Below are 19,231 nucleotides of genomic sequence, written 5' to 3'. Positions count from 1 at the left end.
GTGACGTATGTCATTGCGCCGGGAATCACGCGCAGGTTGTACACAAACCAAACACCTTGCTCGTCTGCACGAAAATGTCCGTCAACGACAGCTGCAGGTTTTGTTCGTCGAATTTAATTTATCAGGGAAAAATTGCACATTGTAAATCAATATTTTATATTAAGGCCAGAGATGATGTATGCAGTCAACTTTCGAAGCTGGGTCTAATCGTTGACAACACGCCATCGTCATTGTTCTCAGACACGCCCTCTGTTCGCTGATTGGGCGCTGTCACGTTAAAACGGGCGATCGCGTCAAATGACGTAGGAAGGTTCTTGAACATTCGCGTCCTACGTCATTTGACGCGATCGCCCGTTTCCCGGCAATACAAATATAAAGTAAAAACTAGCGATCCGTTATCTGTATTATGTTATTTCGTCTTTTGGAAACATGAGCCGAATGTTTTTTGCAACCTGCCCGGCAACAGACGATCGCGTCGTTTGTTGCCAGGCAGGTTGTCAAGATGTAAACAACTGATGACGTAGGCCGGTACAATTTTCGCCCCCGGTACAATTTTAACGTGACAGCCCCAGAAAACCAAATTACATACAGCAGGTCCAGACCTAGTACTGAAGGGAAATTAAAATTGAGCGGAAGTACTTAGGCGGGCGGAGCCAGGCTAGCCAAAGACGGCAGAGATATACATTTTAAAATGAAATTTATGCATATCTCTGAGGTTTAAACAGCTCTAGCATTGCTTAAAAATCACGTAGGCTCGGCAAAATATGGCTGAAAAAGGGTATATTCCATAGTATACCCATACCAAATTTCAAGTCGATATCTGAAAATAGAAATTGGATGCATTTGTTTGAAGTTGTCTTTCTGAACCGCGGCCATTCTACAATGCAGGCTCGGCCTTAAAGCAGTACACACGTAATTAAAAAAACAGTCTGTTTGAGAGTAGATTTTGACACAGTATGCTTTAGAAACATGGTTGGTGATTGTTTTGATATGTTAACCTCCGGTAAAGGGTTAGGGTTAGGCCTTAGGATATGGGCTAGGGTTAGGCCTTTGGGTAAGGGTTAGTTTCAGGGTTCTGCCTTAGGGCAAGGGTTAGGTTTAGGGTTAGGCCTTAAGCTGCTTTCACATCGCATTCATTTCAATGAGGGAAGGGAGGCGGTTACAAAAGCGGCTGAAAACCAAGAAGCGGTTGCTGCCCACGTGAACGTGCACAGATTTTCCCCGTGTTGAAACTTTCGGCGGCAGCAGCAGCCACTTTTGAAAACGCCTGGCCCTTCACACCTCCATCGCTGAACCTTCCGGCAGCGAGGCGGTGATAAGGGTGGTTGCCGCACGGCGGTGTGCAAGCACCTTTAGGGTTAGGCGTCAGGCCTTAGGGTTAGGCTTAAGGGTAATGGTTAGGTTTAGGCCTTAGGATTAGGACCCCTTCATGGTTGCTTGCAACTATATTGACAATTGTAATTGAGAGATTGGAGTATGTCTGCAGGGACTCTCTCTGAACACTTGGCAGCAGTGTTGCACAGTGAAAATAAAGTTGAGCCCATCAATGTTTCAAAAACATTCATGTCCTTCATAAATCAGTTCAGAGTAACAAAGAACACCAGGACACGACTTAGAAGTTCTAATAAAATATTTTATTGGCTTTTCGGTTAGCTACTTCATGTCCAAAGAAGCTACCCTTTTAAGCTGGTGGTCCATCAAACAGTAGATTTGATATACTTTTTTCTTAATCAATGTTTAATATCAAATCAATATGTATACATGAACAAATAAACATAAGAACAAAATTCAGAATATACACATTCCTCTAATAATTAAACATTTTCTTGTGCTTCGCACCGAGTTGAGTTGCAACTCAGAAGTTGCCTTTGTTTATTTTCCCTGAACGTGCAAAACAGCACCTCATTAACAGGAATGTGGGATGACATCACCAGGAGTGACATCACCGCTGGTGCTCCAGTTCTTGACAATGACCCGACGTGTGTAAACCGAGCACCTCGCGTTCGCACAGCAAAGCACAATAAACAAGGGGACACTCGCCTCAGCCACCAAGACAATGAGCTCCACCACCGCAGAGTAGTGAAGACTTCAAGTGACGCACACACCGAGAACTCCAGTATGTCAAATAAAGACTGCACCGTCAACAGCTACAGGGATCGCCTGCATGAGGCGACCACACCGCTCAGCTCCAGTATTAAAAAACACGTTTTAATGACAGCCAGCGAGACATGGCAGGGTGGACGAGCTCGACCTTGCATAGAAAGTCTCCTGGAGGTCACCAATTCACACGGACCTGAGTCGGGATTCTTGGAGCCAATTTCCCAACACACAAGTGATGTGAAACCAGGGAAATGTCCTGGATGAGGTCGGATTACAGATGTGCTGTTCAGACCCTCCCTGCAGTGGGGGGGTTGTTGGTGGGGCCCCGGGACAGTGACCGCATCAGACCGAGCGTGGCCTGGCTCTGACTGACTCCCGGACAAAGGCCCCAGTGTCAGCTGGTGACATCTCCATTTAAAAAACAAACACTAAGGGACAACCGTCAAGCACAATGCAGTGCTTTTCATGCTTTCTTTTGCTTTGGCACCAGTGTGTATAAAAGGGAGTAGAGAAGAACGTGGTGGTTCATCTCATCTGAGTCAAGGATCCAGGAAGATCAATACGACGATTCAATTATCAATGCTCCAGTTCATTACGAGGACACATCTCAAGTGTTTACCAGCCCAACCCACCTGGAATATTTTAATGTTTACAACATTGATTTTAACACTTTATTATACACATCTAATCTCAGACCAGCCAATGTGTGTGACGCAGTCCTCTCCCTCACCAACCTTATACCTCCCTACTTCCCCATTCGTCAACCTAGCCGACAAATCAGACGCCATCCTTAATTCAAACTTCCTCAGTACCGTTTCAGAACTCTTTCTTTGCTTTCCCCGCTTCCGACCATCACGTCCTTCTGAGGAGGTCACCTCCTGACCCCACCCTCAACTTGAACCAAATAAAAAGGAAAAATAACATTAATTTACATTAAACAAATAGAAAACACACATAAATAATAGACTCAAGTATAATATTATATAGCATATAAAAACAAGGTGATGGAACATGAAGAGGCACAGTGGACAGAGAAGGACTAGGTAGGAGGACCAGGGTCATGGGGGGGGGGGGGGGGGACAGACGGCTACCAGCTGACCTGTCTCTCCCTCCTAGCCCACCTCACAACCGACTTCCAGGTGACCCGCTCAGGGCTCTCCCTCCCAGCCTACCTCCCCCGCCCTGGGACCAGCAAGTCAAAAAGCAGCTTTAAAAGACGCCCCCGCCCAGAGAGAAGTAGCTTAGCTCAGGGGAGCTTTTTTTTGCCAATGCTATGAAAGCACTGAAGCATGTATCAGCAGTGACTGAAACACGGCCACACCTGTTCAATGCCCTGGCGCTCAGTAAGTCAGGGCCACAGTGTTATGTGTGCTCTGATAAAGTGTGAGGAAGTGTGGGGCGTGCCATGCCAGATACCGGATGACTCACGGTGTTCGTGCTGGTACAGTTTCAAGTTAGTTTAGATTCATATGAAGCAATCAAGCGGAATGTCAAGGACACCGCTGCTGCTACGAGGCTAAAAACTATCAACAAGAACCTTCATTTATTGGGAACTCATAGTGCATATTTAGAACACCCCCCTCAAAATCATGAATATAATAATGGTTCGGTCAGGGAATGTGAAGGGAATAAGGGAATGCTTGGGCTTAGGAGTACGTCTTCACAGAGAGGCTTTTACGCCAAACCCTGGCTCGACACCTGGGAAACAATACAGTCATCGTTAGACGCAGGAACCCAGAGGGAAGTGGATGACGAAGAGCGCTGAAATGCTCAATCGAGTTTGGTCAAAACTGACAAAAAAGGCGGATTGAGATAAAACAAATGAATTTAGGACAATAGGTATCCCTCACATTCAAGAAAGAAAGTCGAGCAAGAGTCGACCCGCATTAAGTTGAAAGGACACGGTAAAAGAAACGTGCCGTTTGTTTGCACGCTATGGTGGCATGCAAAACAAGTGCATTACCTCAGGACTCGTGCAAGACAACCAAACCCTGACAACGACACTGGAGTTACCTCAGGGCCTCGGGCGGGGAGGGACACCCAGCGTCTGGGAGGTCTTTGAGTCCTGCTTAAGCCTCTGGAAGAAGAGCACTGCCTAGATGTCCCTTGAGGCGCCCCACCCAGACACATTATGATAAAAGGACACCAAGAAAACCCAATGCCAGCAAACTATATGAACCGTGTTACCAGTTTTAGATCAATACCTTTATATTATTCAACACACACACACGGACTGTGGATTTAGAGAGGAGGATGGCTGATGACAGGTCAGCGCTGGTTATCTTTGGTGTGAGGGGGGCCTGGGGGGTAAGTGCTGGTGGGCAGAGACGAGGGGGGGGTGGAGCGGAGTAGACCTGGCGGCGGTTTTTAGTCACATAAAACATTATACACCCCGCGTGGACGGCCCTGAAGCGCTACCCCCTGCCGCGTTAGAAGTCCCCGTCCCGGGCCGCCGCCGCCTCCTCGTCGAAGCGGAAGCGCTTGGCACTGGCGCGCGGCGAGTCCAGGAAGTTCTCCTTGTCCTCAGGGTCCTCCGGGGGCGCGGCCCACTTGGAGCCGCTGCAGCGCTCCCGGGGCCCGAGGCGGGCGGGGGCCAGCTCGGGGCTGAGGCAGGGCTGGGGGGGCTGAGACAGCCACGGGTGGCTGATGCACTCTGCAGCGCTGGGCCGGTCCCTGCGGACACAGACGGTAGGGTCAGGGAATACAGCCCCCACAACAGATAACTAACACAACTAGGGCAGTCTAATGCATAGACAGATAACTAACACAACTAGGGCAGTCAGACAGATAACTAACACAACTAGGGCAGTCAGACAGATAACTAACACAACCAGGGCAGTCAGACAGATAACTAACACAACCAGGGCAGTCAGACAGATAACTAACACAACTAGGGCAGTCTAATGCATAGATAACTAACACAACTAGGGCAGTGAGACAGATAACTAACACAACTAGTGCAGTCTAATGCATAGACAGATAACTAACACAACCAGGGCAGTCTAATGCATAGACAGATAACTAACACAACTAGGGCAGTCAGACAGATAACTAACACAACTAGTGCAGTCTAATGTATAGACAGATAACTGACACAACTAGGGCAGGCTTATGTATAGACAGATAACTAAAACAACTAGGGCAGTCTAATGCATAGACAGATAACTAACACAACTAGGGCAGTCTAATGCATAGACAGATAACTAACACAACCAGGGCAGTCTAATGCATAGACAGATAACTAACACAACTAGGGCAGTCTAATGCATAGACAGATAACTAACACAACTAGGGCAGTCAGACAGATAACTAACACAACTAGTGCAGTCTAATGTATAGACAGATAACTGACACAACTAGGGCAGGCTTATGTATAGACAGATAACTAACACAACTAGTGCAGTCTAATGTATAGATAGATTTCAATTATTACTGATGGAAATCAATCATTAGTTTCGATAGATTCCCAAATTATTTTAAAAAGTAATAATAATAATATTCGGTTCCCATACAAATTGAATAGTTTTATGATTGTGCATCTTTTTGATGGCACCAATCGTTTTGGTCTAATTTTGGGGACAGTGTGATGTGGCCGGAAAGTGATCCCCGTATCCCCGGCGGCCCTCACTCACTCGGGGGCCTTGACTAGCAGCTTGCGGACGAAGTCCACAGCTAGCTCTGACACGCGGGAGAAGGCCTCCCCGCTGTAGTCCACGTTGACCTGGGACACGTTCAGGTACGTCTCCTGCTTGTCCTCGCCCACAAAGGGAGACTCGCCCGTCACCAGCATGTAGGAGATCACCCCCACGCTCCTTCAGGACCAGGGAAACACGTCAACCACTGCTGAACACAGCCAGCGCCATCTCAGGTCCTTCTGGGTGTTAACGCTAGCTGGCTGCGTTAGAACCAGCTAGCGCAGCCAGCTAGGAACTGAAACCAGGACGGCACATTCAGTTCCCCAGAGCCAGCAGTGAGCACCAAGATGGCCGCTAGAGGAGTCGGGTGGCTTAGCGTGGGATGAAGCTGGGACTAAACACTGATGGATTGGGGTTCAACCAAAGAGAGGAAGGTAGCTGGCCGAGTTGAACAACTAGTAAAAAATTCAAGTAAACATCATTTGTAAATTGCTTTGTCAACTTATTTTCTTTGAAACACAATATGCGTTACTAGTCACAGTACAAGCAGGCAACAATCAAATCACATCATCAGCACCCATCTAAGTAGACCAATCTACTGGTCTATGATCTGATGAGATCATAAACCATCGATAATCATTCCTGCACCATCACACGTCTTTTCACCGGGAACTCGTCAGGTCACAAAGACATGAGCCCTGAGGGCTGAGCACTCAGTGTGTTGTTGTACACGCCGACTAAACACACCAAACAGGTTTCAAACAGGAGACTCACCACAGGTCACTCGCAGTTGAGATTGGCTCATAATTTAGAATTTCTGGCGCTGAAATGAAATCACAGAAGATATATAAAAAGGTGAGGTAATCCAAGGTACAAACAAAGATTGTTACACTAAACAACAACACGTAATAAACAAGAGGTTCTGCGGCCTTGATCTTACCCACGTATTCAGGTGTGCCAAGAATCTCCCTGAGCTCGCCTGCGGTGCCCAGCCTACGAGACAGACCGAAGTCTACGATCTTGATGTCCCCTGGAGGGGACTGCTGGGTCAGGAGGATGTTCTGAGGCTGAGGAAACACCGAGAACACAGCCAGAGCAGCTTGTTACTCTGCCTTAGACAGTACAGAGAACACAGCCAGAGAAGCTTGTTACTCTGCCTTAGACAGTACAGAGAACACAGCCAGAGCAGCTTGTTACTCTGCCTTAGACAGTACAGAGAACACAGCCAGAGAAGCTTGTTACTCTGCCTTAGACAGTACAGAGAACACAGCCAGAGCAGCTTGTTACTCTGCCTAAGACAGTACAGAGAACACAGCCAGAGCAGCTTGTTACTCTGCCTTAGACAGTACAGAGAACACAGCCAGAGCAGCTTGTACTCTGCCTTAGACAGTACAGAGAACACAGCCAGAGCAGCTTGTTACTCTGCCTTAGACAGTACAGAGAACACAGCCAGAGCAGCTTGTTACTCTGCCTTAGACAGTACAGAGAACACAGCCAGAGCAGCTTGTTACTCTGCCTTAGACAGTACAGAGAACACAGCCAGAGCAGCTTGTTACTCTGCCTTAGACAGTACAGAGAACACAGCCAGAGCAGCTTGTTACTCTGCCTTAGACAGTAGAGAACACAGCCAGAGCAGCTTGTTACTCTGCCTTAGACAGTACAGAGAACACAGCCAGAGCAGCTTGTTACTCTGCCTTAGACAGTAGAGAACACAGCCAGAGCAGCTTGTTACTCTGCCTTAGACAGTAGAGAACACAGCCAGAGCAGCTTGTTACTCTGCCTTAGACAGTAGAGAGAACACAGCCAGAGCAGCTTGTTACTCTGCCTTAGACAGTACAGAGAACACAGCCAGAGCAGCTTGTTACTCTGCCTTAGACAGTACAGAGAACACAGCCAGAGCAGCTTGTTACTCTGCCTTAGACAGTACAGAGAACACAGCCAGAGCAGCTTGTTACTCTGCCTTAGACAGTAGAGAACACAGCCAGAGCAGTTTGTTACTCTGCCTTAGACAGTACAGAGAACACAGCCAGAGCAGCTTGTTACTCTGCCTTAGACAGTAGAGAGAACACAGCCAGAGCAGCTTGTTACTCTGCCTTAGACAGTACAGAGAACACAGCCAGAGCAGCTTGTTACTCTGCCTTAGACAGTACAGAAAACACAGCCAGAGCAGCTTGTTACTCTGCCTTAGACAGCGCAGGCCATTAAGGAGCTTCTAGGGGTTATACAGGGTCTACAGAGACAGGTCATTGAGGAGCAGGTAGGGTTATACAGGGTCTACAGAGACAGGTCATTGAGGAGCAGGTTGAGGAGCAGGTTGAGGAGGGGTTAGACAGTGAATACAGAAATGGGGCTTATAGAAGCAGGGTTGGACATCTGACTCAAGCAGGTTTACATGCAGGCTGAGGACATTGGGGATGGACTCCAGAATCTCTGGTTTAAGAGTTAAAAACACCAAGGACATCAAGACTATCAGGCCCCACCCTTGGATGAAGCAACGCTCATGAATCACGGCAAATACATTCATGTTTGTTTTGGTGTGTTTTCTCATCACTATGGAAATTATTATAAGTCACCAATCACTGTGGCATATTTCAACAAAGGCCATGCGTTCAACTCCAAGGATCCTTTGGAAATGGCTCATTAAAATGACAGCTGGTTGGCTTGACATCAATTGGCCAGTTGTGCTGTCACTGTCAGAGCATCGGCACTCAACCTACGCAGGTGAATCATTTTTACCTGTGCAGCGAAGCCCTGACCTATGCCCCCTAGTGGGAGGGGAATTGGCCCCTAGGCTAAGGCTAAGCCCAGAGAGAACAACGAGGATACCTTGAGGTCAAGGTGCACCAGGTTGCTGCTGTGGAGGTGCTGCACTCCCTCCAGCATCTGTCGGATCAGCCGCGTGACCTGGGCCTCGGGGAGCAGCTCGTCAGACACACAGTGGTCGAAAATCTCCCCTCCGGCCGCACTGAGAGACACACACACACACACAGTCACACAGTCACACACACACACACACACACACACACACACACACACACACACACACACACACACACACACACACACACACACACAGCGTTGTTTCAGAGACATGTTTTCACAGAGAGCAACAGGCAGTGACTAACGATCGGCAGGTTATATTTTAACTTAATGATCACATTTGAAGTAAACCCACCCTTATCATTTTGCAACAGTTCTGACTCATTTAATTGGTCCTCAAGTCTCCCTGCTATAACAGCAGGGGAGACGTAGAAACAAAAGGTGTTCTCACACCCATTAAAGAACGTGCTAAACGAGGCCCAGCAAGTTTCCTACAGGAGAACACAATACTCTGTAACATCAGCCAGACTGAACTGTACAAGCCCAGGTTGTGTTAATACAGGTCACTGGATCAACCCTCCACTTCTCCTTTGTTACCTAAAGGGGCGTCATTAAAGAGAAGTGTCTGCAATCAGCCGTGCACAACGGAAGTACACTCTGGAACACACACAAGACACTTTGAATTGTGCCACTAGAAACACAGTACTTTTTGTCTACAAACGCACAATTCGGCCCTATTTTCAGTGCTGTTACCATTGGCGTAACCTTCCAGCCAGAAGCACCTGATCATAGAACTGTGACAGTGGCGCATCACGGGTGGCCTCATATCGACAGCACCAAAAATAGTCACCAGTGTTTCCCCTACCATTGTTCAGGCCTGGCGGGCCGCCAGGCCAACGAGCGCCCCCGCCAGGCCAACAACCGGCCAAAAAAATGAAAAGAAATGAAAAAGAGAAAAAAAAAAAAATGAAAAAAAAAAAAATGAAAAAAAAAAAAAAAATTTTTTATTATTATTATTATTAGCCATAATATCATAACCATCCAAGCTCACCACCAGCTATCTCAATATGTATTGGTGCTTTATGCTCCTGTACATGAAATTAGTTTATATTAAATCAACTTTGTTTTTAGAAAAACACTGTTTATTCTCCGGCAGAAGAACTATACCATGAACCGATCGCGTAAATGCGACGTCTGATTGGTTCAGCCCGCCGTTACCATGGACATTTTTACCGCCCCCGCGAAACACTAGCCTCGTTCTTTATATGTCCATAACTTAACCAACTTGTGATGGCTAAGCAAGTGTTTTATTTGGAAATAACCAACAAATACTCTAGCATCCCGTGAAAAATGTATAACAAATCACACCATCAGCTCTTACCACCGGGCCTAAAAAAAATTCTAGGGGAAACACTGGTCACAAATTACAGAATTTTCGGACAAACTGAAATAAAATGTTGTGCGGTTACTGGAACCCTTCCAAATCGCGACTTTTCGGAAACCAGTGGAAATCTTTTCAAAGTAATTAAAATAATATTCCTCCTTCATTCCTGCAAATCAATGGGAGAGGCTAACGGCTGGACGAGCATTTAACTTTTGTAAAACAAGCACATAGCTAGTGAGTGAGAAAGAGAGCCAGAGAGTAGGGCAGCCTAATCTTAAACTAAAGTTACCCACAAACCTAGGGGTTCCAGTTTAGTCCCTCCGCTATATACAGTGAACCAGGATCTTTAGCCATCAGACGAAACAGAAGAAGAGTCTAGAGGAGGCAAGGAGCGGCGGGGGACTCACTACTCCAGCACCAGGATGATGTCGTGGTCCGTCTCATGGGCAGCATGCAGGTTGACCACGCGGGGGTTGTCCCAAGCCAGTTCCAGGACCGCCATCTCGTGCAGGACGTCGGCGCGACAGTCGCGCCCCCGCCGACGCTTCTTCAAGAACTTGGCGGCGAACACTTTGCCCGTTGCCTTCTCCACGCACCGCCGCACCACCGCAAACTTCCCCCTGTGGAGGACAAGGTCAGGGTCATGACTAGGGCTGGGTATCATGGCCAATCTCCTAAATCGATTCATAAGGTTTTGAATCGATTACTCACGATTCGATCTGCTCCTAAATAATGAAAATGGCTCAACCGTGTTACAAAATACAAATGTACTTTATTTTTTCTCTTCATCTTAAACAACAGGTTTTAAGTGCAAACCTGTCAATTGGACAGTTTAAACTTGAGCTGTAAACAAAAGTCTCAAAAGTGCAATTTTGAAATAAGAAAGGAATTGCAAGTGAAAGTGTACTTGAACTACAACATTCCATCACTGCAAATTGCATTAACCACTTAATCGTCAAATCCCGCCGGCGGGCAAGTTTTCGTTACACCAGGCCTTCCCCCCAACATGCTGGGTCAATTTTCGGCATCATATAGTTGAGTGTTATAGTCATGTCATACACCGTTTGAAAGCGTAGAATCTCAGGAATATCACCCATATGGTGGACTAAATATGTTTAGCGAATATAGATCAAAAATATCCTAGTGTCTTAGGTCAAAATAGCCCCCCTCACCCTCCTCCTCCTTTGGTGCATTCTAACTTTATCGTCGTTGTGGATATCCTTAATAGCAATGAGTTGATACTTCATGTTGAGTCTTGAAATGTTCATAAGAGTCCGCAGAAACCGAATATCAATATTATTTTAGTGTAATTACATTGTGAATATGCACAAGCCATCTTATACAAAGCAGCCGAAAAATAGAAAACCGAAACGCTACTATGTTTTTTTGTAGAAAACTGCGATTCAGGGTTTGAATTCCGCTAATGTCGTCTGATTCATTGAATCCACTGTGTTCGCCAGGGTCTCACGGTGACACAGAGCCCTCCCACATGTCTGTAAGACCAATACTTCCTTGTTTACAAGCCTTACAAGCCAATGAGGCGATCACTATCAAAACGGGGCATGTGTACTTTGATTGACAGCTACACCAGCAGACAGCAAGGGTCGGGGACGGGCCTTAGATATCCTAATAGCCAATGAAAATACCATTCTGACGACATCCAGCATGTCAAACAACGTCTCACCTGTGGTTGAGAAAACAAATGCGCAAGGGGTGTGCGTAAACTAGCAGGCTCTTACCCAGAGTCGGATAGCAAACAATTTGATTTTTGTGTGATTATACCTGTCTCATTACATATCAGAACATCTGGTATGCTATCTAAATGGTTCACAAGGAAGCCCAGAGGGTAACCTTTCATTTGAGACCAGGATTATGCTTCTACATGTTTGGGTTCACTTTTGTTTACAGTATGCATTTTGGGTAGCCAAAGGTCTTTTTTGGAGTCTACAAAAGGACCCTGACCAGAACGAATGGACATATCATTACATAAAAAGGAGCTGGAGGCTTCATCTTTTATGCTTTGTTGATCTGCTTTTACACAAAGCATCACAAGACCTAGGGCTAGGGCTCAGTAGTGTTTCCAAGGGATATGGAGTTACCCAGGGTACTACAATCAGCTTGGTTTTGGAGTTGTGTGTAACCGGCCGGGAGGAAAAACAATATTGTAGTCTTCCCAGCACTGTGAGAGTACATTATACAGTTATTCTTATAATGTCATCAAATTCCACAGGTTCTCAGCTTTCCAAAGAGACCAAGCATGTGATTAGAGGTCATACTATGAAGGAGCAGTGCTCTCTAGAGTAGGCGCAGTGCAAAAACAAAAAAATTGCCAAAAATTGCCCGAACACTAAGTGGTTAAGGCATTGTTTATTAAAAAGCAAAAGTAATAATAATGGTAACAAAACAAGAATAAATAATAAATAAACGAATAAATATATAAACTATATCATGCCCTAGAATCGATATTGCAAAATTTAAATGAAATCGATCCAAATCCGATCCGATAAATCAATTTTTTTACCCAGCCCTAGCCATGACCCCTCAGGAGACAACCCCTCACAGGGCATCACAAGGTCAGGGTCACGAGTCGCGACCCCCCAGGACGAGGTCGGGGTCACGACCCCTCAGGACGAGGTCGGGGTCACGACCCCTCAGGACGAGGTCGGGGTCACGACCCCTCAGGACGAGGTCAGGGTCACGACCCCTCGGGAGGTGGTCAGGGTCGCGACCCCTCAGGACGAGGTCAAGGTCGCAACCCCTCAGGACGAGGTCAGGGTCACGACCCCACAGGACGAGGTCAGGGTCACGACCCCTCAGGAGGTGGTCAGGGTCACGACCCCTCAGAACGAGGTCAGGGTCACGACCCCTCAGGACGAGGTCAGGGTCACGACCCCTCGGGAGGTGGTCAGGGTCACGACCCCTCGGGAGGTGGTCAGGGTCGCGACCCCTCAGGACGAGGTCAGGGTCACGACCCCTCAGGAGGTGGTCAGGGTCACGACCCCTCAGAACGAGGTCAGGGTCACGACCCCTCAGGACGAGGTCAGGGTCGCGACCCCTCGGGAGGTGGTCAGGGTCGCGACCCCTCAGGACGAGGTCAAGGTCGCAACCCCTCAGGACGAGGTCAGGGTCACGACCCCTCAGGACGAGGTCAGGGTCACGACCCCTCAGGAGGTGGTCAGGGTCACGACCCCTCAGAACGAGGTCAGGGTCACGACCCCTCAGGACGAGGTCAGGGTCACGACCCCTCGGGAGGTGGTCAGGGTCACGACCCCTCAGGACGAGGTCAGGGTCGCGACCCCTCAGGACGAGGTCAGGGTCACGACCCCTCAGGACGAGGTCAGGGTCACGACCCTCAGGAGGTGGTCGGGGTCAAGATCAATACTGTTTCATATGGTGTATGGTAGGGCTGGGCGATATGGACAAAATCTTATATCACGATATGAGTAATTTTATATCACGATATGGATATATATCACGATATGGTATTTTTGAAGTAAATTAAAATAATAAATGGCTTAAAATAACCATACTTCACATTTTATCAGTTTTTTCTTTTATTTTGAACTTGAATTTCCATGCTTGTAAAGGAGTAAGTAGTAGGGCTGTCAACGAATATTCGAAGTTCGAATATTCGTTCGAAATGTATCCAAAAACGCGAATTCGAACGTGAAAATTAATATTAGAATGTGAAAAAACACTCCCGCGGTACAAGCGCCTCTATCTGCTTTGTGAATGAGCCTCTGTCTGTTCGCGATGTCCCTCATAATATTCGAATGTGAAAAAACACTCCCGCGGTACAAGTGTAACAGACTAGTATTGTGAAGAGCGAATGTATTTTATCCCCTCGGGGTTTCCGTACTTGGATATAGGTATTCCAGCTCGGCTATGCCATTCAATAAGCATCCGAAGTAGAGCTCAGGGAGCTAGTAGTCTGGCTGGTGAAAGCTGCTATAACGCAATGTTCTCGGCAAAGTCCGAGACAGCTTTTTTTTCATGAATCCGAACGGTGCGTAGTGCGAAGTGCCCTTTCGCTGGCATGGTGGAAGACGTAGGCGACATGCATATTTTTCTTTATCGATTTTAATAGGCCTTCTCGATAAATGGTAACTTGGTAAGCAAAGCAAGGAACGTTACCACTAGCATACTTTGTAACATTCAGAAGCGGGCGTCTTCTTCAGATTACTATAGTTTGCGCGCTTGCAGGTGTGGTGGTGAAATGCAAGCGATACAAAGTTGTGGCTTTTCATGATTAGGCCTCCACGTTACTGGGCTGTTTATAGGATATATATATATCCCGCTAATTTGAACCATGGTTTTGTCGCATTATTGACATATTGACGGCAACTGCGTAAAATAGGCAACCAGATATTTGAATAGTTCGAATTCGTGATTTTTTTCCAAACGAACATTCGAATGTCATTTTTGAGCAATTTTGACAGCCCTAGTAAGTAGTGAACAATCTGTCATTAACTGCAGTGTCATATAGTGCAAACATCTTGTAAACATTGAACTGTTTTTTCAATACAAATAACATTTTTTTTTAAAGGTGTGCTTCACACCTGCCTGGCTGTCAGTCAGTGCAGTGTAATATAAAATAAAAATCACAGCATCACACAAATATTTTAAATACTAATTATACACTGCATACTACATACATAAAATAAAGTTATGTGCTGTGCAAATAGCTGGTGGTAAAAATAGAACTGTTTCTTCAATACAAATAAGATTTTTTTTTCAAGTTAACAGGTGAGTCTCACACCTGCCTTGCTTCAGTCAGTGCAGTGCAATATAACTTTTTATTTTTTTTATTTTTTTTCCGGCATAAACGATATGGCCAAATCTCTCCCGGTAGACACTTTCATATCGTCCACGGTATGATATCGTCATATCGCCCAGCCCTAGTGTATGGCATAGTGTTGCTGTCGACATGTTCGGTAATGTGTTCCTGACTGCAAAACCCCGTTCGTCTATACATTTACATTTAACAAATGCTTTCATCCAAAGCCACTTACAATAAGTACATTTGTCAGAAGAAAGAGAAACAGCACTATATTGCTGTCGGTACGGTAAGGATGTTCATAGAACCAAGTGCAAAGCACTAACAATCGTTAGGATATAGGGATGGGTCAGAATATTAGATTATTCGTTCAACGGAATCGTTGTTCACTCCTCCTCCCGTAATTAGGACGGACCTTAGCTATGACTTGGCAACGGGAGGTATTCTTGTCCGCTCAGCTATGAGCCAGAGAGCTAACTTTATGCATTAATTTATAATTAATGCATAACGTTATAATTCGTTATGCATTTATAATTCGAAATTCGTCCCAGCCTTTAAATAAATGATACTCTAGGGTCTATAGCCTATAACCGCGTTGTCTGATTAGTTTAATTCATTTTTCACAATGTACCAGAACTCGTTTTGAAGGCAGAATCACCGCGCCATTTGTTTCAATGGGATTCGCGACGGTCTATACTTTCAACATAAAGTGTACATATTTATAATTTGAAATTCGTCCCAGCCTTTATACCACAGATACTATACTGCCCTACAAAGGCAAAGTGCAGTAACTACGCCAACATTGAAACTGAGAAAAATGCCTTCAAAGTATTCATACTGGCCGGCCAAACCTGTTTCAGGTACAATAGTGGTGATACTCTCAATTAATACCTTTATAGGAAGAAAAATAGTTTTTGTCTCAAGACAAAGAAGGTGTTATAAAACCCATTTTCAGTCTGAACTCAATTTTGACAAAATACGTAGTTACTGCACTTTGCCTTTGTAGGGCAGTATAGGTCTATAGCATATAATCGCGTTTTCTGATTACAGTTTCATGCATTATTCACAACAGACAATTTGACTGGAACTACTTAGCAGTAGGTGTTTTTTTGCGTTTAAGATATTAAGTGACTTCTTGCTGATTATCCATGGCTGCCTTTGTGAATGTCAGCACACATCGAATAATCGATTATTCGTTCATACCATCCACTGATTATTCAACCATGAAAATGTTGTTATTCACATCCCTACTAGGAGAACCCATTCCCTGTGTAAAACAATGATAGCTAGGATAAGATACTAAACAAAAAAGTACTATTTTTAAGTGCAAAGACGTACAACGTACAATGAGTGGGTATATAAACGTCGGCTCCAACAATTCCCTACAAGGTTGTTGGCGAACAAGGGGTGGAGCTCCCGTTATGCTAATATTACATGAGTGAGTCACGGCTACATAGGATAAGCAGCAGTGACTTTCAGTGATTTTCACCCGTGATACATTCTTTTCTTCATCTTTAAAACAAAAACGCAGCATGTCCGAAGGGAAGTCATGGTTGCTGTGTGGTAAACGTAAAGTAAACGATTGAAGAGTTCAGTTGTATCTTGTCATTAGATGACATGATGTTTGCGAAGGGGGTAAACATTTCCACGGTAACAGCGAGCCCCGCCAATCAGAGACATTGTGGTTACCCTCTAGGATTGTGGGTAGTGTAGTACATCTCCATGAAAACAAGGTTGCTATCACACAGGCTGGTGGCTTCTACAGGAGCATATACCATTATTCGAAAAGTCTTTGCTCACCATGTTCGACAATGGTAACCTCATAATGGCCAATAATCCAAGTGTTATACCTTCTGAGCCTCACTGTTGAGCTCTTTATAGGGCTAGGCGACACGAAGATATTATGAATAGTAATTTAAACTTCTTTAAAAGTCTTTGTTGAATGTTAAGGATAGTAAACCATGCTATATAGGGCTTTAAGGGTTGGTTAAGGAGATGATCTTGAGGAAGTATTGTCAAGTTCTATAGGGTAGATATGAAAGAGCTTATCATCTCAATAATTGAAGTTAGTTAGTTTGCTAGCTTTGATTCTTCATCCTTTAACAATCTTAAGACTGCTACATGACTCAGCTGAAAAATCCCTGCCTTTCCTTGATACGTTTTTATTTAGCTGCTCCTTTTCAAATAAATGGTTCGCTAATCTGACTAAACAAAATGCTTCCATTTTGACAAGGAAGTAAACAAACGTGGATTACACATACCTAACCACTTTATATGGTCACACTAATCGGCTCAGTCACCATTGTACAAATGTAATCTTTTATAGAAAGTCAGATAGGCAGACACATAGCATGGAGTCCATGTGCCACTAATTAATTACACTTAGAATGACATCTCTTTTGTTGTGTTCCTGAAATCAAACTTTTGTGACAACTTCAACTACTTCTTCATCTCATAGCGCCATTGCAAGCATGACAAGGTGTGGGTGTGTGTGTGTGTGTGTGTGTGTGTGTGTCTGTGTCTATCTTCCTCTTAAAATTTGGTTCCCAAACGTCAGTGTTTCCTTCCTCAAATTTAAACAAAGATACAGACTGTACTGTAAACCACAGTTCAACATGATAAACAGCTCCACACCAATATGTGATTACTAGCTCTAAACACTGATGCAAAAGCAAAACACACATCAAAGCAAATTAAAGCTAACACCCAATAATGTTCAATAATGTTCACATATATATATATATATATATATATATATATATATATATATATATATATATATATATATATATATATATATATATATATATACATATACACACACATACATACATACATACACATACATACATACATACATACATACATACATACACACATACACACATATACATATATACAACAATCTGTCAACCAAACAATGCACACGTACATACAGAGGGCGTTCAAATTTAATCCCCTGCATGGAGAGTCATATTCATGAAAAAGATAAGCCTTATCTGAATGCATTTAATGGTGACAAACTCATCAGTATTGCACCTCTACAGAGAGCTTGGAGATCCTCTGTGTAGCGGCATGCCCTTGGTTTCACAAAAATAAACTTCTGTCTTGTATGAGCAACTTTCTGTCAAGAAGTCTGAGTTCAATAACTTCGTAACACTGAAATGGGCAACACTTTACATATTTACAGAAAGTTGCTCATACAAGACAAAATGTTTCTTAAACCAAAGGCTGGTCGGAACAGCAGTCAGGAGAAGTGCAATCTTGCTGAGCCAAAAAAAAAAACCTACTCCGCTCGGATACATTAGTATTAGAAGTGTTTCTTTATATTTGAAAGTCAGCTGTCATTCCCGTTCCACATGACGCATGCAGAACCATAGACTCAACCGAGCTGTAAAGTGCTTTGACACTCAAGTGCCTTAAACTGGTCAAAATTGTGCACCAAACGGCCCAGGACCAGATCACAATATTAAATTGGGATGCATCCTTTTTTTTTTATGCTTTGATTGAGGTTTTAAGGTTGAAGTGGAAGATTGAATAGGCTAAGGAAAACACAACCGGAACCACACAGACAACGACAGACACACACAGGTTAACCTCCCCACCAGTTCATAACCCAGTCCTCCAGCACGCTCTTACCGTCCCAGCTCCCCGGTGAACTCGTAGCCGGCCTCCATGGGCTCCGTGCTGATGGTCGTGAGGACAGAGCTCAGCAACCCCGCTGCCGCCGGCCCGACGCGGCCGTCCGTCCGCCGCCGCGACATCATCTCACCTCCGAGGGTCCGGTCCAACAACCCAACCACCACCTGTCGAAATGGGTTTCAACTTATTGAACGGGAATCACTGATCTAAGCCGAGAGTCCGGATACCGGTGTTTGCACAGCCCGACTCCGCGCAGACCACTGTACTGTCATTGTTGCCAGATTGGGCCAGATTACCCTGGCTGCCGCGCGCTGGACCCAGGGTCTCCATATTCGGCGGGAAATCTGGCCCAATCTGGCAACACCTGTGTGGAGTCAGTCCGCTAGCATGCTAATGCTACCTCCAGTTAGCTTCACCCTTCAGTACATTAAAAGTACCGTCGCCACTCAAAAGTGATTTTTACTCACTTCCCTCCACTTCGTTCCGTTAAGTAGACACGACGGAAGTGGTCACGTCCCAAAAATATCGATGATCCAATAATTAAACGACTGTTATGGCGAGCAGCCACTGAAGGGGGGGTTTATGTACCGGACCATCCTTCTGGTGGACACACACTGCGCGTCAATCCAGGGCGCATGCGCGCTGATTTCAAATAAATTGCCTCAAGTTTATCTTCTGAAATGCTGCATGGGGGTCAGCATGCACTGTCCTTCTGCGCCTATTGGCCTACTTGAGCTAGTGGTGTTTGATCAATACCATTGAACTCTCTCTCTCTCTCTCTCTCTCTCTCTCTCTCTCTCTCTCTCTCTCTCTCTCTGAAATTCTAAATTCAAATTCTAAATTCTAAAAAAAGCTTTATTGGCATGAGAAATA

General features: G+C 45.2%; 1 protein-coding gene across 2 annotated transcripts; it reads right to left on the bottom strand.

The window, feature by feature from the left end:
* Window positions 1-1,612: 1,612 nt before the first annotated feature.
* On the bottom strand, window positions 1,613-18,991 carry stk17b (serine/threonine kinase 17b (apoptosis-inducing)). 2 transcript variants are annotated; one of them, XM_030338344.1, is made up of 8 exons: window positions 18,826-18,991; window positions 18,356-18,522; window positions 10,347-10,559; window positions 8,562-8,700; window positions 6,676-6,802; window positions 6,510-6,558; window positions 5,733-5,912; window positions 1,613-4,773 (listed from the first exon to the last, which is right to left on the bottom strand). In XM_030338344.1, the coding sequence occupies exons 2-8, from the start codon at window positions 18,481-18,483 to the stop codon at window positions 4,530-4,532; spliced, it is 1,080 nt and encodes a 359-aa protein (XP_030194204.1). In that variant the 5' UTR covers window positions 18,484-18,522; window positions 18,826-18,991; the 3' UTR covers window positions 1,613-4,529. The 2 variants fall into 2 exon arrangements, with proteins under 2 accessions (XP_030194204.1, XP_030194205.1); XM_030338345.1 differs by lacking the exon at window positions 18,826-18,991 and having other exon boundaries at window positions 18,356-18,779.
* Window positions 18,992-19,231: the final 240 nt, after the last annotated feature.

Source organism: Gadus morhua, chromosome 17, assembly GCF_902167405.1.
Source record: "Gadus morhua chromosome 17, gadMor3.0, whole genome shotgun sequence".
NCBI lineage: Eukaryota > Metazoa > Chordata > Actinopteri > Gadiformes > Gadidae > Gadus > Gadus morhua.
Note: the sequence above shows the minus strand (reverse complement) of the source record. Positions and strands in the feature narration are given on the sequence as shown.